The sequence below is a fragment of the Macrobrachium rosenbergii genome, chromosome 40 (genome assembly GCF_040412425.1).
Source record: "Macrobrachium rosenbergii isolate ZJJX-2024 chromosome 40, ASM4041242v1, whole genome shotgun sequence".
In the NCBI taxonomy this organism is placed as follows: domain Eukaryota; kingdom Metazoa; phylum Arthropoda; class Malacostraca; order Decapoda; family Palaemonidae; genus Macrobrachium; species Macrobrachium rosenbergii.
The window spans coordinates 1,961,646-1,985,699 of NC_089780.1; the positions used below are offsets into that span (position 1 = coordinate 1,961,646).

Sequence of the window (24,054 nt, forward strand, 5' to 3'; positions counted from 1 at the left end):
TTCTAAGAGTAATTTGGCAAGGTAAGTGTGACAGACACACTAATGGATGAACGGATGGACTATCTTCCTTCGTGTATGTCTATTCATGACGACCCAGCTCTGTGCTCAGTTTGTTCCTTCAGGTAAGAGTGATAGATAAAATGATGTACAGACGGATGGAAGAACAATTAGTTCTGCGACTTTCGCTTCCTCGCAGTCATCGGAAATGGTTCCCGAAATGATTTTGTAGATGAAGACTTCTAGCACTAACCTCCAGTAAACATCATTCAGTCCTCATTATGTTGGCAACTTAGTAGATTCTCTCTCTCTCTCTCTCTCTCTCTCTCTCTCTCTCTCTCTCTCTCTCTCTTTTCCATGACCTACATTCATTCACCGTAAACGTCATGATAAAATTTCAATTGCCTGTTTGTGTTGCAATTAAAAATACTAATTATTTGTTACGGTACAAATATTTCGTTAAATGACAATTTCACAAGCAATTACCCTTTTAAGGGTAAAAACTTAAGTGACAAAAATGAAGTGAACGAATTCTGTGAAAACAATCACTGCACAACAAGACAAAGTCCAAAAAGGAACAGGTGTTTGCGCGGAATTACGTTCAGGATATTCCCAATCCAACAAGTGAATTAATCTGATTTACTTGCTGTATGGAAAGGTATTTTAAAATCAAGAAATTTGGCGTGTGCTGCCGATAAGGAAGTCTTCAACAACACCTTACGAAATTAATACGAAGTTACTTGAATTTCTGTAACAACATACATAACAAGAGTACGTTCTTAATCCGCAAATTGTATCAGCAAATATCGTTGAAAGGAAAAGTAAAACTCAACATTTATAGTTTACAATTAGCTGTCTAAATTCGCAATGGCTGACGGTATTTTCCTTCGGTGAAAGGCGTTGTCACTAAGCAATATGGTAAATAGATAGCAGTCAAGGTGCATGCATGCAAACTCAGCCTGCAAAGAACTCAACACTGTAACATACACAAAGACTCTTAGAAAGCACTAACTTTTACTATACGATTTACAAGCACTTTTTTTTTTAGTATAATACATAAATAAAATGAAAGAAAATAAAATCCAGCCATAAAGAAATCGCTTGTTTGCGAAAAAAAAAACAGGTAATTCTTTTTGACTGGTCATGTGTTCAAGATCTGAGTAAGGATCGCCAAAGGTCTGTTTCGTCACACAGGAATATCGACAATTTCTTTATGTTTGGATATTATTTGAATATTTTGATTACCATGTAACAACATGGATTGCAAGGATTTATTTTGTTCCTGTAAAAACTCGAGGATCAATGAATCGCTAGTTTCTGCACTGTCCCGCTCCTCACTTCCTTGATCAGATTCTATCTAAGTGGACATCATCGTGTCAGTGAGACGCATGACGGTGAAATATATTATGATGTATAATCACGTAGGCGTTCTGATCGACAAAGGTCGTTGGTTTACTCAGCTAATAATTTATGTTAATTTAGGATACGAGTAATAACTACAATAATCACAACAATTTAGCGTCCGCGTTAATCATGAGTCATAAACCATTAAGTTATATGATAGGGATAGTATGAATTTAGCTTATGATGACCCGTTAGCACCAGTAAAAATGTGTATTATATATCACAAACCGTTCAAGTGAATAACATCTCCAAAATGAAGGGGAGAGTTTAGCTGCAAAATATAAAATTTCCTTTAATCATGCCCTCAGTCAGCCTCAACAACATGCCTGGAACTTATTCTTCAGGACAGTAACTGACAGGTTTTATCACCGACAATCCACAGAAAAACTCTTATTGCTTCCTCCCAACGTGTTCGCTCAGATAAAGGTTAAAGACTAGACCTAGGTCTTACCAGTATAACAATACATTAAACTGTTACAGCAATTATTGTCTTTGAGTCGATGCTTCCTCCTTTTAAACAGTTGTTTTTCATTCAGGTGTCAGTGATGCTTGGAACATTTCAAAGATGTGATCAAGTCAATTCGTTCAGTTTTCTTTACAAAGTAAGACAGCTTTCTAGTCCAGCACTGAGGGAAGGGCTAACAAGTGAGTGTGTGCATTGATGTATTCTCATGTGCTTCCTTGGCGAGAAACTGTATATTCACTATTCACTTCGATTTTCGGTCTTACAGTAATTGCTCCTTTTGGAGTTATGTGGTGAGACCGCTACCTTGGGCGACGGCTTCCCAATGCTTATAGAAAGTGAGTATGGCAGCTTAACGACATTTTAATTTTTTTTTTCAGACATTATTCAGTGATTTGCACCATTACAAGGAACCTTTGTTTTCTTTGAGTATTTTTTATAATGCATTTTTTTTTATTTTGTGTTTCACATGTTTTTTTTATGCACCATGGACCCAGAGTTATCAAGAACTGTATTTATTTAAACAGGAGTTCTGCTTGGGTCCTGTGAGGACACTGAATATTGGAGAATGGTGTATCTTACTTGACTATGTGACATTTATTTTTAGAGTGATCATATCTGTTTCACTGATACATTATTTGGTGACAGGAATGCCTGTCACTGGTGATTTTTGGTCTTTGAATTTTGATTTGATTGATTTGAACAGTTACCGCTCTAATTTTAAGTCTTGGTTTTCTTTTAATTTTTTAACTTTCAATCTTGTGGTCTGCGAGAGATCATAATTTATGACTCTTAGCTTTGGCAGTTATGCTTTCGTTAAATTTCCAAATAAAGTCTAGTTTTTATATCAACGCATTTTAATTCAATAAGCCTTAGTCTTGGTTAGATGCAAGTTGTGACCGAGAGAGAGAGAGAGAGAGAGAGAGAGAGAGAGAGAGAGAGAGAGAGAGATTCCTTTTCAGCTCCATCAGCATTACCAGTCGGAGATTTTGGAAAGGTAGGTTAGGCATGATTATGACATTACATTATATATATATATATATATATATATATATATATATATATATATATATATATATATATATATATATATATAAATATAAATATAAAATATATATATATATATATATATATATATATATATATATATATGTATATATACATATATATACATATATATATATACATATACTAGTTGACCAACCCAGCTCTGCCCAGGAAATCTCTGAATGGCAACCGATAAACTCTCTCTCTCTCTCCCATTCATGTTAAAATAGTTGCTTCAGTTACATTGCCCAGCATTATTGATATTTTATATTTCACCTCTCCTCACCTCCCCCATTCCTATTGGGGCTGAACTTGGACTTGAAGGGCATTGGGAGTGTCACTATTCATCTCAGCAACATTGAAAATTATGGATTAGACCCAATATCTGGCTTTTTTGACATTTTATTTTTCACCCCTTCTCACTCCGCCATCTTCCTATTGCTGATGAACTTGGACTTGAAGGGCATCAGGAGTGTCACCATTCATCTCAGCAACTTCAAAAACTACGGATTAGACACTAATATCTGTCATTTCAGTTATTTTTACATGTCACCCCCTTCTCATCCCCCTCCCTATCAGGGATAAACTTGGATTTGAAGGGCATCGGGAGTGTCACTATTCATCTCAGTGACCTCGAAAACTAAGGATTAAACACTAATATCTGTCGTTTTCTGTAATTTTTACATTTCACCCCCTTCCCACACAAGCCCCCCCTTTGGTGCCAGTGATGTCTTACCCAACAGTGTTCTTTCCCAGATAGTAAGTCATATGTATTATATATATACACACATATATACTGTACTGTATGTGTATGTGCGGGTCAATGCGGATATATCCATCATGATGGAATTGTGAAGTATACCTTTCTGTTCAATACGAAATTCTCTGCCTTATTTTCAAAACACAGACAGCTAAGCCGTCTTTGTGAGTTGAAAAGAATATCCCACCGTGAAACACTCAGTAGTTTTTAAAGTTAAAATAATCATGTGAGTGCCGAATTGGAAGGTGAGACTCGTTATCTCTTCTTGTTAATTTATTATTTTATTTATTTGTATATACGAAAGTACTGCTTTGACGCTCTCGGAAAAAGAAGAGAGAGAGAGAGAGAGAGAGAGAGAGAGAGAGAGAGAGAGAGAGAGAGAGAGAGAGAGACGTGGATAAGTTCAGCTGACGTAATGAAATAAAGTCGTGAGGAAAGTGGATAGTTTTAAAACGGAAAATATCAGAAAACCAATAATGGATACGTATAGGGTTAAAGTCCCACTAATTATGTTCTACTTTCTACAGAATGTTTTAGCTAATGATGTCAAATGAGGTTTAGGGACAACATTCCACACTGCGGTACTAAGTGTCTAGGAAAAAAATAAAACAAATTCGGTGAACATGCATCATGCTGTAATTATCTATAAAATACAAAATTAAAAATGTTTCTACAATACGAGACTACTGGTAACGGATTATATTATAAACAAACAATAAGGGAAACTAAACAAAAACACGGCAAACAAAACACTTCACAACAAAAACGAAAACATTAATTTCTTTAGTGTCTAATAACTATTATTACAAACCTGAAATGCAACCTTTCTCTCCTCCGAAGCAAACAAACATCCAGTTGCTAACAAAGGGTTTTCGACCCTTCCATCGGCGACACACGATCAGGTACGTGCAAACTGGCAGTAACGCAATTATCCGCAAGCACATTCATCGTCAGCGTCTCACAAAGCACTCAAATAGTTACGCCTCATCCCTATGACGCCTCTTTTTTCGGATGGGCTGCGGAAGCGGACGTTTCCATGTCGCCAACACTTTCCGGAAGCTCCTCGTCCTTCGTCTCCGGTAGAGTGAAACTTAATGTCCCCGCCAGGATGGACAGTGCTGCAAAAGTCACGGGAGGCGCCCAGGTTGCTCTGTCGACCTGCAGGAGGAATTCGGTAGGGGTATACTGGGCGTCATGCTAAACCTCTGAAGCAGAGGACTATGTATTTGTTATTCTTTTAATCTATTGCTTTTAGAACTGAGAGTAATGCTACCATTGCTTTTAACAAAGTTTAAACAGATATGGTTCTATGGTTCACGTTTTCTATAGACCGAATTACGACTGGTACGTTTTCGCAATAAGGTTTTTAACGAGGACAGCACAGAAGTTTGTAAGGAATAACTATGCGAGCCATTTCGTCTGTAGCTTGTCAGTCGTAATCCTTTGCTATTTGTGGGGACTCAAATGAATTTTATTTTCAAAACTGTAAATGCACAGATCAGTGTTACATTTCTTATGAGGCAGAACGAGTTTTTATATTACATTTTATTCATAGCTGATTTTTTTTTTTTTTTCATCATTAATGTAATCCGTGAGTATCTACGGGTTCTGATACTGTAACAGAAATGTGATTTCCCAATCAACTTTCTCCAGAAGAAACAGTAAATACAGAGTTTAATGCGGCATTTGTCATAAAACAACCAACAATTATCTTAAAAAAATGGCAAAACATGGCAATCCCATGAACGGTCTATGCACTACAAACCCACACCATAGCACATCACACATCTGGATATTCTTATCAGTCTCCATGACGTTAAATTCAATACTGTGTTATCAAAAATGAAAAGGAAGTTGTAATGGAAAAAAGAAAATCACTTTACGCCAGATGCAGTGATAAACACTTTTGCCACTATCGCAGTGTCCATGTAATGAAAGTATGTCCCATTCCAGTGCAAATTCCTCTCTTTTTATTGGTTATCCTTGGCGGAATCGTTATGTTATGGCTACGCCGTCTGTTCAATTATTTAAAGGTGGAATTGCCACTAGGAAACATCTTCATGGGCGTATTTGTACGGGGATGGGGGGACCGGACCACATACTATTTGATTTCCACTATTTGCTATCTTTTACTTTCATTGACAGAACGCGACCAAACATAACACAACGTTGATAATTTCGTGGTTAGTTGACAGTTTTCCTTGTGTAACTGTTTATATATTTTCTTCTTGGGTTACAATAAAACGTTAAAGTCTAAAAAAGGGCATGACTTAATAATGAATAATAATGAAAACTTAAGGATACTTAACACCAACAACTATTACTATTGCTGCTACTGCTGCTGCTACTACTACTACCACTACTACTAATACTACTATTGGTACTACACTACTAATGATCATGATAAAAATATTATCAATAAATAATAACCGTATAAATACATAAAAACAAGTATTGGTTACTGTACTTTTACTGTGGCAGCAAAAACTGATGCGATACTTCCATTGCTACTGACACCACTGGTAATGCTACTAACATTACTGAGATTTATACTACTGAGGGTAGATGTTAGTACTTTCAACTTCATCATATAAACAGGATTAATATCCTCATCGCCAGTATTTTAAAAAGAAGATAGCAAAAACGGCATAGCTCCCCAAATCAATGCCGGTCACAAGAAGGGAAAAAATGATGGAAATCAAGAACAGTGGCTTTGCAATTCTTCCGTGACAACAGACGCAGGATCAAATATTCAAGAAAGCTAAAGGCAAAGAATTCATGCAGAGGCTTTAGAGGTGAAATTCATTAACGTTTGATTTCATCATGAATTCTCAAGTTCGCAAATTCCTCAGCAGTATTTTTTAATTTAACAGAAATCGACAGGGCAGCAAACGTTAAGCCCTTCCAATGCCCAGACCTGATGAAAATAATACAGGGACTGGAAACAGAGAGGGGTTTACAACTATTGTATACAATGCAGCTAAAAAACTGGGGTCACATTGTGCAGTTTTTCTGTAGTGTACTAGAATCTGCAAAAGTCACGGGAGGCGCCCAGGTAGCTTTGTTGACTTGCTGGGGGAATTCGGTAGGGGTATACAGTACTGTGCGTCATGCAAAACCTCTAAAGCAGAGGACTATATATTTGTTATTCTTTTCACTTGATTGCTTTTAGAACTGAGGGTAACGCTACCATTGCTTTTTGCAAAGTATAAACAGATATGGTTCACGTATCTAAAATGATAGTTCACTTTTGGTGTATCAAGCTTTACCAAATTCTGAATGATTGTTCTCTCTAACTCGGTGAACTTTCAACCAAGTGAATTATACTAACAGCCAGTAACAAGCGAGCAGCTTCACTACCGTGTGTTCTTGTGTGGCCCTTTTAGTTAAGCTTACGTCTCAAAAACTGGAATCACTAAACAGCCTCGTACGGTGGGAACCCTTGTAATCAAGTGTCGCGTTTCCTGCTGTTTGCTTTCAATGTAATCAAGTCATGTACTTGCAAACTATTTTGAAGGCTGAAAGGACGCTAACATGTAGTCTCAGGTTCTTATGTTTTTACGGATGATTATGTGCCTTTTTTTTTCTTAAGGCAATAATGTTGTTTAGTTGATCTGACATCAGACTTCATAATCATATAATATCGTACGTACGTTGCCTACTTCTTTTGAAGACGTTTCCTTCATTGTATGCATGGAAACGTAGCCTCTAAATGCCTCGGCAATCTACTGGTTAAACGTCGGAAACAGAATTGGAGGGACGAAGTTCACTGCAGTAATCAAGATCAATGACTCTGCCTAGAAAACATTCACAAATCTATGTTAATTACCAGAAAAAAAGGCAAAATTTTAACATAAGGTCGGCTCTGTTTTCCACTGACCCAGGACTGCTTTTATGGACCGAAAGAGCTAATTCATACAACGACAACTGCAATAAAACGCACCAGATAGTAGTAAACATTGTAACAGCACCCACTGTAAAATAATAATAACTTTCACTTAAATCTAATACATAAATAAAAACGCTGAGCACAGGAATGAACAAAAATGATCCTTACCAAGAGATCGTTGACGTAAGGTGACACTGCACCGCCTGCCGCCGAAAAAATGGCGCCCAAGCTGATGAAGAAGGACCGGTGTGATGTATGGTAGAGTTCACCCGTGTACAGGTAGGCCAGCTGGAATGCCATGTTGATGGCCATCTTCCCAAGGAGAGAACACGCCACCTTCACACTTACTGGCGCTGGAATTAAATTGTTACGTAAGAGTTACTGTGCTTGCATAAGTGTATATATATATATATATATATATATATATATATATATATATATATATATATATATATATATATATATATATATATATATATATATATATATATATATATATATATATATATATATATATATATATATATATATATATATATATATATATATATATATATATATATATATATATACACACACACATACACACATACACATTTGAATACCACAGCAAAATAACAGACAGAAGCTCTGCGGAAAGCGCTTCCACGTTAATCCATGCATCGTCTTTGACAGCCGAGCATCAGGCGTTGGGCCATTCCTCTAAATTATTTTATTTGTGCGCGACAATAAATGTAGAAGCGTTTGCTACCGAGCCTCTGCCTGGCATTTTCCCGTGGTATTTTGGTTATACTAAAGTTAGGTGCATCTTTTCTCCCAAAAGTGATCGGTTTTAGAGAATGAAACAAGACATTTGTCAACGACACGTTAATATTTTAACTGCTGAATCACGGATGAACTCCCATTTGCAGTTTCCATAAAATTATCCGCTTAATGCAACGAGACCAAAGCCTCATCTGCTGTGCATCGAACTCCCTACACACAATGCGCTAATAATTTTATCTAATTCGTTATCTTGAACTTCCTGAATATCACTGGCTTTCCTTTATCCTTTTTCCAAACTCTTTTTCGTATTTCTTTAATTTCTCTTAGATATTCACAGTCATTAGTGTCCCGTCGGCAAACATCAACCATTTTATTCAAAAACCCTTTTCTCAACATACCACTCTCACCTAATGTCCTTTCTCTGACTTCTTGCATCGCTCCATCCTTAAAGATAATAAAGAAGTATGAAAACATAGCCCTCTCTTATCTCAGATCTACCTTTATATCAAACTAGTCAGTCTCTCATTTACTTATTCTAACATTTCCTGTCAAGTCCACGGCAGCAGATTTCTCATACACTATTGTTTATCTTGCACTTTCTACGTCTTCTCTCTCCTCGTCACTCCTAATGATCAGTACTGTTTACAGGTACTTTGTCACGAACTACTTTATGTACATAATTTATATAGCAGTACCTAAATTTCCTTCTTCCTCTCTAGATGAAGATGCTAAGGTGTATTTAACTACTGCCGACAGTGTTTTGTTGACATATTGTAAACATAATACCACTGGTTCATATCCTTTTAGTAACCGTTGTACTTCTCGTAGGTGTAATCTGGTCTGTAGACCATTTACGTTCCACTGTATAATAGAGCTATTGAAAAGATTTTGTTATATCTGTCGAGTTTTGCTTTCTTTTCTGTATTATCAACTTGGATTTTTTCTAATAATTTACTCACGACATTCATTTGTTTTTCTTTATAATATATTGATTGCTCAATGCACATTCAACGTTTTTCATGGGTACTCAAAGTCTGTGTTTTCTTTTTTTCTATATTTCATAAAGTTTCCTATAATGTTTGTTAAACCATCTTTTGTTATGCTTCTGTTGTTACTGCATAATTCAAAGAAACAATCATTACATCCACACGTATATATCTTGTTTCGTTTGTTCTTGCACCAATTACTGGAGATGGAGTAATCTCTTCTCCCTTGACATAATCATTGTCATCTATGGTACGGTTCACTTTCACTTCTTCAGTGTTTTCGACATTTGCCTTCATAGGTTTTACTATTATTTTAGGAGATAAAGATATATTCTGAGCTTGTTTTTGTTTTTGTTATTTCTTCATATCTTTTCTCTTTGGTTTAACCGATGATTCTCTATTAATAGTTGGTTTCTTCGTTCTGGGTGATGTTCTCTCCAAAGGCCTTTTTTTATCTTTAATTTCCAGTCCACCGTGGCCGATTGGGTTAATGCGTCCACTGTAGTCCTGAGTTCCTGTCCATCGCTGGTTCGAGCCCACGGGACGGGTCACTTATTATCAACTAAAAAATTCCCCTTCGGTAACATATATGAAAATATATTATTTCCGAGGTAGAGCGAATTGGATATTAAAGGACGTTTGTAGGTTACTGATTGCATATGAATCACGGTGATGTGATAAAAAGTCATAATATGGCTGCGTGCGACAAATGCATTACACGGTCAACATGGCAGAGGTGGGTGGATATCGTCTCCAAATACAAACACCTGAGTTCGACGGGTGATTTGTACATGGGAGCCGATATCCACTTATACCTCACTTGTGGCCCATTGGGTTAATGCGTCCACTGTAGTCCTGAGTTCCAGTCCATCGCTGGTTCGAGCCCACGGGACGGCGTACTTATTATCAACTAAAAAATTCCCCTTCGGTAACATATATGAAAATATATTATTTCCGAGGTAGAGCGAATTGGATATTAAAGGACGTTTGTAGCTTACTGATTGTATATATATATATATATATATATATATATATATATATATATATATATATATATATATATATATATATATATATATATATATATATATATATATATGGGTGAAGCAACGAGAATTGCAATGGGACATTTCAGGTTTAATACTAATTCATTTAAATTTCAGCTACTTACAAGTCTCGGCATGATTTCATATTGCTTTAAAATTAGGGATCATTTGTCCTTGAAATTTCCGTTTGGAGTCCCGACCGCCTGTTTGGTCGTTCATTTGAAAAAGGAAAATATAGGCACGTTTAAAAAAGGATAAAAAAAAAAGCTTTTCTGGCGGAATTCCGTCTCATCATTTCTTGTTCTTTCGGATTTTATTTCTTCCCAATGTCGACCTTTCGATGCGATTTAAACTTTTATTATAAAAAAAATAGGTTTTCCTTTCCGGCAGTATTCCTTCTATTTTTTTCCTCTAAATTCGTGGGGTAATGCTGATCTCGGCGACAGTAAAAATAACATTTTTTGGTCTGCCACCACTCTTTCGTAATTCCATTCAATGATTACAAAACTGTGACATTTACGAGAACTCTGTGATGCCAGTTCTTTCATCAGTAAAAGAATCATATGAACGTACTGTTATCATGTTCTAGTTTTCTTTATTTAATACAGATAGATAGAATATAGGATTAAGGTCAAAGGCCAAGAGCTGGGACCTATGAGCTCAGGAAATTGACAGTAAGAAGGTTTGATGGGTGTAACGCGAGGAAAAATTCGCAGTTGCACTACGAAACAATTGTTAAGAGAGGGTGGAAAGTCAGATGGAAGAAAGAGAATATGAACGGAGGTACAGTAAAGGAAATGAACAGTTTGCATCTAAGGGCCGAAGGGACGCTGCAAAGACCCTTAATTAATGCCTACAGTGCACCACGTGAGGAGCACTGACGGCACAACCTCCCTACGGGCTTTATCAAATATAGAGCAGAGAGTTATTTACTTTCTAGAGATTGATATCACCTGAAATGCCGCAGTAATGAAAACGCAAAATAAAAACCTTCCCCGACGACATGTTCACCTCCGTTTTCAACGCATCGCCGAAAATGTTCCTTCCACTGTGTTTAGCATTCCGCAAAAGTGAAGTTCATCTTTGGAAAGCCCAGTACAGCTGACGGGATTTAGATCTGAAAATGGCGAGAGTGTTCTCGAAAATGTTTCAGTGGTCGAGTTCCGCTTATCTACTGCAATTAAGAGATGATGGCTTCCTCTTTTCAATTTTGTCGGGGTTCGGCATCACTGAAAATGAAGACACATGTATTCATGCCGACACAGCACATTTAGTCCGAATTGATTAAAATCATGTGTGAACATCTGCCAATACATATTTCCCAGTGTGTTACCATCACTCAAAAAGGCCTACAGATTGTCCCATGACATTAAATTCTATGCTGTTGAACGAACAGGCCAAAAAGTTGGGAGAGAAAAGGGATGCAGAGAAAAAAAATGTGAAAAGGCGCAAAGACGAATATTTTTTCCTTTTAAAGGTAAAATTTTTATGGGGTTATCGTTTGAGGCAGTTATGATATGTGCCTGTGACAGTATGTTTTTTTTTTTCTTTTTTCAAACTTTGGCCGTTTTTACCATGGAAATATGTTCGCCGTTTTGGTACCTTGAAAATCAGATGTGGTTATAACAATATTTATCTGATTCTTTTAGCAACTGAACCCTGTATGTACAATGGTATTACTTATTAATATTCAGATAGTTTTTTTCTTTTTGTCTTACAAAGAACTCCTTTCACTAAATAACGGTTTACACTCTCGAATATGATTTATTTATGCTGTAACAAAAAAACATTTTCTCTTAAAATGAATGTTGATTAAAAATTAAATTCTGTACACTGGATTTTTAATTTTCATACACTAAATACTATACAAGCAGTTTTAGATCTGGCGTCATTTAGATCTTCGACAAAACTTGATTTAAATAATGGCGTTCGTGACAACTTTCAAAGTGATTCTGTATGTGTACGTATAAGCGGACTAGGTTCAATTGAATTTCTTTGTTCAGATTTTAGTACTCATCTCTGGCGACGTCGTTCGATTGTGCATGCTGAATGGAGTTTGCCATTATTCTGAACAACTTTTTCATTTGGATTCTCGAAGACTATACCACCCGCCACATAGTACTAGATATGCAGTTCATTCTACCAGGCTTGCCTTCTACAGCCTCTGTGAGGTTTAATGCCCCACGGTTCTCTAGAAGTTTTGTTCCACCTCTGACCAAATGAGGGAATGATCTTCCTGTTGAATCACTGGAACGTCAAAAGTTCCAACTAGAAGAGAATGCGATTTAATTGATAAGACTCTCAAGAGTCTCATTTCACCGTTTAATATTTGTTCATCTCAATTTATCTTCTTCGTTATTTTTCTCATATACCCTGTCCCTTACTCTTCCATTTCCTTATCTGCAATGGGCTGCGCTCCCTACTGGGGGTCTTGGGTCTGTGGCATTCTTTTTCCCAACTGAGGCTCAACCTTGGCTAATAATAATAATAATAATAATAATAATAATAATAATAATAATAATAATAATAATAATAATAATAATAATAGCAACAGACCCTCTCTCAAACAAGTACTATTGAAAGAAATAGCTGCATTGATCTTGTATAAGGAAAATAGAGAAGACTCTATGCAAGATCAACGCAGCTGATGCAGAGATTTATTTCAATAATAATAATAATAATAATAATAATAATAATAATAATAATAATAATAATAATAATAATAATAATAATAATAATAATAATAATAGTGGAAAAACAAATCCACAGTTATGTATGGGTACATATATCTAAAAGTAAATCTGTACCGAGAGCTTTCGGGAATCTGTTCGATTCCTTTTTCGGAAATGGAATCGAACAGATTCCTGAAAGCTCTCGGTACAAATTTATTTTTAGATATTTTTTCACCTATACATAACTGTGGATATGTTTCTTCATTTAAGACTCATGCTATTATGAGAACTTATAATAATAATAATAATAATAATAATAATAATAATAATAATAATAATAATAATAATAATAATAATAATAATAATAATAACAACAAAACTGAATTCTATGCATACAAAAGCTTTTCTTGCTCTATAAAATATATTCTGAAATCATATAAAGCTTTTTATCATCAGCTCTTCAACTATATTTTTGTTTTGATGAGAAATGCTGTATACACAAAAGCTTATTCTCTTTCACTCAAAATTCTGTTTACTCAGAAGCTATTGCACTTTAGAACTCAATGCTGTGCAAACAGCTTTTACTCAAATTATGGATGCACAAAAACCACTTTATTTTTCTATTAAAATATATCTTGTATGCACTAAAACTTAACCGCAAAGCCACATTTTGTAAACGGAAAGGAAATTCGCTCTTAACTGAATTCTGCAGAAGACAAAAGATTTCTTCTTTTTTGCGAATTACTCTGAATTTTATACAAAAGTAACAGATGCGTCGAAGTTTCTTCGGCGCAATCGAATTTTCTGTACAGCGTATAATCAATGCCGCCGAAAATAGATCTATGTTTAGGTGGTCTCGGTATAATGCTGTATGAGCCCCGGCCTATGAAACTTTAACCACGGCCCGGTGGTGGCCTGGTCTATATCGTTGCCAGATGCACGATCATGGCTAACTTTAACCTTAACTAAAATAAAAACTACTGAGGCTAGAGGGCTGCAATTTGGTATGTTTGATGATTGGAGGGTTGATGATCAACATACCAATTTGCAGCCCTCTAGCCTCAGTAGTTTTTAAGATCTGAGGGCGTACAGAAAAAGTGCGGACGGACAGATAAATAGCCATCTCTATAATAGTTTTCTTTTACCGAAAACTAAAACCATAATGTCGATTCTTACTTGAATTCCGAATAAACAGGAGATTTTTTTTTTATCCTAAATTCTGTAAACATAGAATCTGTTATTTACTTTAAACTGTTTAAACAAACGCTTCGTATTTACAAGGATTTTTTTAATAAGGTAGTGCTGTATAAAAAAAGGCCTTTCTCTTGCAAACCTGATTACATAGAAATCTTATTTAACACTAATCTTAAATTTTGCTCCAAAACTGATTTCTGTAAACACAAACTGTAATTTGCTTAAAGCTATATTACTTAGAAAGAAACGTTTTGTATCTACCATTACTTTTTAGAGTAAATAATACTGAATATAAGAAAGCTTTCGTGCAGAAACTTTATTTATACTAAACTTTATTTGGCATGTATACAAAGTCTCTTTCTAATCAAACTAAGTTTCCTTCGCATTTAATCTAAATTTTCTACACAAAGAAGTTTTTCTGCTTTCAAACTTGATTATGTATACGAAGAGTGTTACTTGTTTTTAAACTGAATTTTGAATGTACAAACATTTTGTTCTCAAACTGAGTTCTATAAACGACGAAGCTTTTAGGTCTGTGATATTTGTATATAGAGACAGCCTTTTCTCTTAAACCGCTTTTAAACTACATTTGTTTACACAAAGTATTTTGCTCTTCTCCATCAAAAAAAAAAAAAAAAAAAAAAGAGAAAAATTCTGAAACCAAATAGTGTATACTATGAGGTTCTTTCCTTTGCGAACTCTTTATACGCTAAACGATTTCTGGTCTTGAGCGAATTCGGTGATCAGAAAGTGTTTTTCTCCTGAGCTAAATTCAAAAGATTTTTTGCTCTAAAACTAAAATCTGTTTGCATAGAAGCCTCGCAGTCTCAAAGGGAAATCCGTATACATCCTCGTTTTTGCTCTATAATTAAACTTCATTGAGAAAGAAGAATGTCTGCATTTAAATTAATCTGTAATCACATAAGTCAGTTTTACTTGAAATTTACTTCTGTATACACTTTAACTTTTGTGTAAAAAGAAGGTCTATTACTTTTAAGCTAAATCACATATACAAAGAAGCCCTTTATGCACAGGTGTTGTTGCTCTGCGGTGGATTCTGCAGACACAGGCTTTTCATTTATTTATCTCAAACTAAAGCCTACACACAAGATATATGTTGTCAGATTTACTTTGATGAGTAATATTCTTCCTTCCCAAACAACAATAAATAATGAATATTTTACAGTAGTGTCACAGGTATACTGATCCCCACTGCCGCTTAAGTCGATCAGTTGGGAAAAACGACAGTGTCTTTCTAATTCCTTTCGTTTGAATAACACATCCCCCGTCATGACGATAAGTTTTGCTTTTGAAAATACCTTCGACGGCTGTGAATCGCAGAAGTATTAAGGAATTTCATCCTAAACTTACGAAATTACGAACTTGGCGTCTGTAACATCCATTGTGGAGTGACAATAAACTTACAAAATGAAAAGACGAAATATTTAAATTTAACCTGATAAACCGGGTGAGAAACGCCATGATGAAACTGAACAGATCTTCAACTTTGTGAAATGTTACACTGACTTGACACTGTGTTGAGGTCTATGTTCACTTCGAAATAGCCACGTTGAAACACGAAGAAGATAGGACAGTTTCAGCAATACAAAGTATGATGATGCACCCACCTTTCTTAATGATATTAATAATTCTCCAGAAATAAATAAATAAATAAATAAATCATTCCTTAACAAGGTAGCCAATGGAGAAACAAATCCACAGCAATGTATGAGATTGAAAAAGGGAACCGAACAGATTCCAGAAAAGCTCTCTGTAAAGATTTATTTTTAAAAACATGCACATAAACATTACTGTGGAATTGTTTCTCCATTTCAAGACTCATGCTGCTATGAGTATTTTTTTTTTTATTATTAAGCTAGTCACAGGATTTTGGATCCCACCTGTAGGTGCAAACTCATCCAGGATTGGAATGGCGACGATGGCCACCCCACACGCTGCGAAGAGAAAAATGAAGGACCACTTGCGGCCCAAGAAGGAGACGAGAGGCCAAAGCAGAATGTAGGAAGGCAGCTCCAAGAGACCCCCGAAGAACATGTACAGGTACACGTTGGCGCTGAAATCGAAATGGATTTTGTTTGTTAACAAATAAAAGTAAAACTCCACTGCAACGCTGGTGTTATAGAGAAGATTGGAAAACTTGCTGACGTGAAAAGTCTTTCGACCTTTTAGTGTGCGACTACAACAGATAGAAAATCCAATTTTTTTCAAATATTTTATGAAGTAGCATAATTTAAGTGAGAAATTAACAAGATAATATACATTTGTGTATATTATATATATATATATATATATTTATATATATATATATATATATATATATATATATATATATATATATAACATATATATATATATATAACATATATATATATATATATATATATATATATATATATATATATATATATATATATATATATATATAGAAATAATCAACACACAATCACGTGTGGAACAGAAATAAATTTCTGACTCACATCAGGTCTCTCAGTTGAAAGGCAAGACCGCTACCAACCAGGCCATACAAGTCATAAAAGAAGCTGGAACCTGAGTACCACTGTACCCAAGGAATTACCTAGGCAGTAAGGGAAAACACGCTGGTATGGAAGGCAGTTAGCCTACCCAGGTAATTCTTTGGGTACAGTGGTACTCAGGTTCCAACTTCTTTTATGACTTGTGCGGCCTGGTTAGCAGCGGCCTTGCCTTTCAACTGAAAGACCTGGGTTCGAAATTTATATATCTATCTATACATATACTGTATATGTATAATTATATCTATCTATCTATCTACATGTGCATATATATACATATATATATATATATATATATATATATATATATATATATATATATATATATATATATATATATATATATATATATATATATATATATATGGAATATATGTGGACATCAAGCTATATGGCATAAAAATGATAAAAATTCAGATATATACGAGACATCAATGGACAAAAACAATGAGGAACTGAACACCAACATATTGCATGCTGTGAAGACTGAAATTATCTCAGACCATGAAGTGCTCGACTTTTGTTAGCATTAAGATAAAAGACAATAACATCACATGAAATAAGTATAGCTTTAATCAAATGAATATCTCAACAATTAGATACTTGGCGTAAAGCTTTATGTGCGCGGTGTGTGGAACGGGTGTACACAGATTTAAGATCTGTCCACCTAACTGACAAAACCTGTCGCTTATTTTTTCCTCATTACACTGCTTCATAGGGACTGATGCATATTCTTCGCAGCCTCACAAATATAATAATAATCATAAGAATACGAGTAGTAATAGTAGTAGCTGGATGGAGAAAAATATTAGTGGCACAATATTTAGAAAAATGGTAGCCGCACATTCTCCGGCAATAATCATGTATACAGTACGTGAGAGCGTGCTTCTTTTATCCGCAAATCACTTTACCCTTTAATGACCTGCTGAACTGTAACAGCATAATAATCGCTCATTATAACAGGTAAATCACTCACCCACTGGCCTCAAACTGAATTATTGTTCTGAGTGAACCTTTCCGTGGAGTGTTTTTAAAAATGACTTTTGTCGTGCAGTAACTCCCACAATGTGATATAGAACAAACGATATCCTTAGGGACACGGTTGTTAGGTTATGGGACAACAGTCTGAGAGGATTTCAACTTTTTTTTTTTTTATTTGAAAAGGAAAATGAAGGCAGATTGCTATTTCTAGATATTTTGATCATTAGAAAACTAAGGCAGATTGCTATTTCTAGATATTTTGATCATTAGAAAACTAACAAAACTCTCGTACTATTGACGGGGATACAACTTTTGCAGTTTCTCACACTCATTTCATAATCATGATGTCTCAGTGAAGAGCGTGGTTGGCTGTGATCTTGTACTCGGAGAGCTTAGCCCTGAAAGAATCTGGTTATTTTAACGAGAGTTGATTTCAGTATATTTGATAATGATTTTAGTCATTTATTCTTATACTCAATATATATTTTGAATATAAAAGTTTAACATATACTTATTTTTTGTTGGTTCTATGAACGTAAAAAATGAAGAATGATATTAATCATTCTTCATTTTTACGTTCATATTTTAACACTGAATTTTACTAGTATGTCATCATTCACCTATTCATTATCAATCATATCATTAATTTATATACTTCACCTTCATTACGGCGCTGAATAATCCTGATGGGTTCCGGCGCTTGGTCTTCAAGACCTCAATTTCATAATCAATCAATCAATCAACACATATGAAGGAATCTATCAACAACGCGGAAAAAATTACTATAACGGTCCTTTAAATAATATACAAACATATTTTAACAAAATAAAATTATTTTATATAGACAACCTCAATAACGTTTCTAAACCCCTCAGTTCCAAGAATGAGTTCATTTTTACCTCTGCGACAACAAAAGGCGATTCCCTGATTTACATTAAAATAAAGAAAATGTTGATTCCGGTACTCCATACCAGAAAATGCTTGCAATGGAACACATGGCGGGGAGACTAGCGGAACATTTTGCAAAGATTAGCGAGGCAAGGACGATCCGATACGTGGCTCAGAGTTCGGGAATTTTCGCACAACTGAAGGATACTGGTCATAGCACGAAATAGAGGGAGGCCATTCAGGCCAAGCTGTTTTTCAAGAGTAGTTATCCTACCAACAGAAAATGTGGAATCTGCCCTAGAATAGAATGTAGAATTCAGGCCAAAGGCCAAGCTCTGGGACCTGTATATGAAGTCATTCAGCGCTGAAATGGAAACTGACATTATAAAGATTTGAAAGGTGTAACAGGAGGAAAACCTCAAAGCAGTTGCACTATGAATCAGTTGTTCCGAGAGCGTGGAAAGTAAGATGGAAGAAATAGGATATGAACGGGGGTACAGTAAAAGAAATGAAAGGAATCCGCCATCATCGATTCAAGCGAGTACACGAGTTTATCAAGGGGCCACTGGATATCGGGCCGAAATAATTGCTTTGCTGGAAAGTAAGCCCTTCCAGAAAAGGTACCAAGTGATCAGCTCCTAGAGTGGGCAACCCAAGCACCCAGGAACTAGCACTAAAAGCAGAGCAGAGTCTTGGTCCCTCTCATCACAGGACGAGAAAGCTAATCACCATCGCAATCCTGCCGCGGTCTTGACTACTACACTACTGTACAGTATATGGTACCTCCAAACTCTTGTCAACAGCTTTTGTCAAAATTCACCACTGATATGGTTTGAACTGCCTCAACCTTTCTCTGTTAATCTAGTTTTTTGTAGATTCTAAATTATTTCAGTATGAGACGATTTTGATTGATATTCTACCTAACGGCATTTGCTTTCCCTCCAAGGTCTTCTGTTGCTTGCAAATTTTGAATTATTACAGTAGTCCACCAACACATTGGAGATTTTCATACATTTTTCGTTTTTGTTTCAAGTGATGACAAAATACGGATTCTCTCTTGGATTCTGGTTTAATTAGAATATCAGGAAAATAAAGCTTTGATCAGTATATCAGCTATTCTTTCCCTTATGCCAACTGAATAGGTGTAATTGGCAACACGTCTTGGAATGTGGAATATACGAAAGAATACGAAATCCAGAACTGATAGAAAATACGAACGGAAGTCAGGCTAATTTCCTGTACCCTCAAAAAGGAACCAGGACACACAGATGTACAAGCTGTCTCTATTACAGCGTTTCGTAATTTGCCACATACTTAAATCTGGACTGTTACAAACAAAACCTAATATTCCTTGTAAAATTGTAATACTAATATAAAAAATTTAAACATTACAAATATTTTCACAAAATTGACAAACGAAATTAAATTCAAAAGTAACAGAACATACAGTAAAATAAAAACAGCAGTAGACACAGTTCTAAATATATATATATATATATATATATATATATATATATATATATATATATATATATATATATATATATATATAATATATATCTAATATCTAATATATACATATAATATATATATATATATATAGATGATAGATGTGTATCACAAAGGATGGAGCAGTGAAATCGCAAGAGATAAGGTGCAAAATTCAATAAAGTAAATTAAGAATATTAACACAGGTATAAAGGACCACAATATATTAGCTATTGTTGATACATGTGCATTTGGTCTTTGGACACTTTAGTAATTTAAAATTAATTGTTATGTTAACGTGTGTGTGTGTGTGTAATATATATATATATATATATATATATATATATATATATATATATATATTATATAAATAATTAGAGAATAATATATATATATATATATATATATATATATATATATATATATATATATATATATATATATATATATATATATATATATATATGCCTATATATATAGATGTCGAATCTACTGGTCACTTTTTACCAGATACATATGTAATTGTAATAGCCACAATGCCCTCTCAACTTTCTCGAATTCTTCGCGATTTTTTGGAAACGCTTGTCACTATAAAGCCTTAAGATCCAAGTGCAAGAAATATGAAGAAATTCTGATGCTCGGGAGCGGGAAACGCTCATTCTGATCAGTGTATGCGGGTTCGTTTCTCGCCACCAGGCATCAGAATTTCTTCATATTTCTTGCATTTGGATCTTAAGGCTTTGTAGTGACAAGCTTATCCACAACAGCGCGAAGAATTCGAGAAAGTTAAGAGGGCATTGTGGCTATTACAATTACATACACACACACACACACACACACACACACACACACACACACATATATATATATATATATATATATATATATATATATATATATATATATGTATATGTATATGTATATGTATATATACTGTATATATGCATACAAACACGTTTATTTCGTTCTTTCCACTGTGATATTGTTTCGAGATGACAATTACTCATCATATTATACCTGCATTTTTTGTGTTGAAGCCACTGGATCCTCATATAATTCACAGAGCAAATAGAGGAAATTAACTTGAAGAGAACACATAAAAATGACTGTTGCTTAACTTTACTGTTAACATCAGTTTAATGCTGAATAGTTTCCTCGCTGAATCTTTAAAACAAATTTGCAACACAAAGGGAATGCGACCTGTACACTAAAACAAAGACAGAAGAGTGAGACAGATTAACTAGTACCAGGTAATGACAGCATGTAGGCAAAAATTGAAATAAAGCCTTTCATCCGTATGTTTAGCTTTTAACATCCAGTATCAAAGGTAAACAACACGAAAAGCAAGTACAGAAATAAATACATATTCCTCCAACTTGTTACAGTTCTTAAAATGGAATTCCGCATAAAGAGAATTTTATGTGGAATTACAAACAAACATGACTGTATATTTTCATGTATTAATTTTGCTATCACAGATAAAACTACTGGAATGATACCGAGACGCGTAATATTTTAAAGGGAGGTATAAAAGCCTATAACCTTTAATCAACAGCTTTTTTTTTTAACCAAAAAATCATTGTGCTACAGATTTAAATCTGCACATTCTCCACGAATTTTGGAAAGATATAATGACTATTAAAAACCATCTGGAAGCTCTAGATCTGAGAAGCATTTCAAGACAGTGACACCTTTACATTTTATAAGCAAAGTTCCTGAAATTCACGGGAACAAAACATTTGTCAGATAATGGCTGGGGTTGACTACGACCAATGTTAAAGTATTGCAACACTGTAACACAGCTTTTAATCGTCCTTTCAAAATCTTTCGACTCCAAGGCAGAAGAGACCGCATAATCTTCAGTCATTTGCTGGAGAGACTGTAACCCCACAATGCCTTACGACAATTCCCCTTTTATTCTTCTCGTAATTATGGGAACAGCCCAAACTGACAATAGACTCATCCTCTGTGTAATGTTTGAAATTACAGACTTGACCAGATCATCTGTTTATCTGGTCTGTCTCCCATACGCTCACTGAAAGTACAAGCTTCCCAACTTCTCTAAAATCTCAACCACTTAGGAACAATTTATTTGTCCTATTGGAAGATATGAGCTATTTTTTTTTTTTTTTGTCTTTTTTTAATGATGATACGAAGGTAAAACGGACTAAGGCATAAGTAAGAAAAGCGAAATGAAAATGAAAATACTCAGAAATAAAAAAAAGATACAATCACTTAAATATAGATAACCAAACGTTTCCTGTGGAAGTTGGTGATCCTTGGATCCCACGGTTGTGTGACAGCCTCTTCCCTTAAACTGCTAAGCTTTGGAATTCTCTTCCTTGCTTCTGTTTTCCCTGACTCATGACCATTCCTCCTTCCTCTTCTTTTTCTTGCTTTCTTTGGACCCGGGCTACAAAAGAGAGAGAGAACCGGAAATATAGGTAAAGGATTAGACAGATGGCTGCTAGACAACCAACGGCATTCTCGCAGGAAACAGCGCAAGAAAGAAAGACTCAGAAAGAATATGACTGACAAACAGCAGCAGGTTGACAAAACTCGAGCACTAAAACTAACAGCTAGGTCACACACAAAAAAAAGTAAAAAATGCGCCGAAGTTTCTTCGGCGTAATCGAGTTTTCTGAACGGTGTATAATGCTGTATGAAACTCTCAGCCACCGTCCATGAAACTCTCAGCCGCGGCCCAGGAAACTTTCAGCCACGGCCCGATGGTGGCTTGTGTTGTTGGCACTTATAGTGGTGGCAGACGCACGATCAGGGCTAAATTTAACCTTAAAACTATTGAGATAGCTTTTTGTCTGTCCATCCTCACTTTTTCTGTCCGCCCTCAGATCTTAAAAACCACTGAGACTAGAGGGCTGCAATTTGGTATATTTGATGATTGGATGGTGGAGGATCAACATACCAATTTGCAGCCCTCTAGCCTCCTCAATAGTTTTGAAGATCTGAGGGCGGAGAGTACAAGTGCGGACGGACAGACAAAAAGTCATCTCAGTAGTTTTCTTTGACAGAAAACTAAAAAGTCATTCACTCCTACATCTGCTAATCATCCGCCGAGAGTTTTCAGAACCTGTGCATCGGTTCTCTGCTTCAGCCTGACGTCAAAGTCTTATCATGCCCGATGAAGTCAACGCATCACAGTAGGACAACGAATTGCGATTCAGATAAGTGAAAGGAAAGAGGAGGGCAACGAAAAGACAAACTATGGCAGCTATCGAAGCGATATTGCGTCCAGAAACTGAACAGACTTTAGCAAGGTCTGAAGTATCATCTTTTAGATCTTGGACTTTAAGAAGAACTCACCTGAGATTAACGGCGTTCAGGGAGACGCCATAGTAGGTGGCGGAGGCGGCGAACCAGCAAAACATGACGACGAGGGTCAGGCGCAGAAGAGGCCAAGACTTGACCAGCTTGAAAAGATGAGATCCGAATTCCTTGGTGTGAACAGCAAGTCCACTGCAGCAGTCTCTGTTGGTGCCTTCTTCCGATTCCTGTGAGAGGGAGATGTTATTTATTGAAAGCTGAGGAGGATTGATGATATCGGTGCAGCAGTAATTTAATAAATATATATGTACTTGCATATATATATATGTGTGTGTGTATATATGTATATATATATGCATATATATATATATATATATATATATATATATATATATATATATATATATATATAATTATATATATATATATATACATTGGTCCCCCCGGATATGTCATTCCGAAGTTGAAGAAATTTTCTGTTAAAAGACATTTTTAGCTTAATGTTTGTGAATATAAAAAAAAGTTACGGTGTATGCGACAAAAATTCATATAAAGCCACGTGTTTCGAACGTACCAATCGGCTACCATGTTGGAGGTGGGCTGATATCGATTCTAAGTACAAAAACTTGGATTCGAG

The 24,054-nt window shown here is 35.3% G+C and overlaps 1 protein-coding gene across 2 annotated transcripts in view; it reads right to left on the reverse strand.

Moving 5' to 3' along the window:
* Nucleotides 1–4,289: 4,289 nt before the first annotated feature.
* LOC136826035 (organic cation/carnitine transporter 2-like) overlaps nucleotides 4,290–24,054 on the reverse strand; it is a 99,362-nt gene continuing 79,597 nt past the window's right edge. For both annotated transcript variants that reach the window (XM_067082906.1, XM_067082907.1), the window contains exons 10-13: nucleotides 23,457–23,644; nucleotides 16,125–16,297; nucleotides 7,729–7,913; nucleotides 4,290–4,829 (exon numbers count right to left, since the gene is read on the reverse strand). In XM_067082906.1, the coding sequence (XP_066939007.1) occupies nucleotides 4,662–4,829; nucleotides 7,729–7,913; nucleotides 16,125–16,297; nucleotides 23,457–23,644 (714 nt within the window). In that variant the 3' untranslated portion in view covers nucleotides 4,290–4,661. The remainder of the gene's footprint in view (nucleotides 4,830–7,728; nucleotides 7,914–16,124; nucleotides 16,298–23,456; nucleotides 23,645–24,054) is intronic.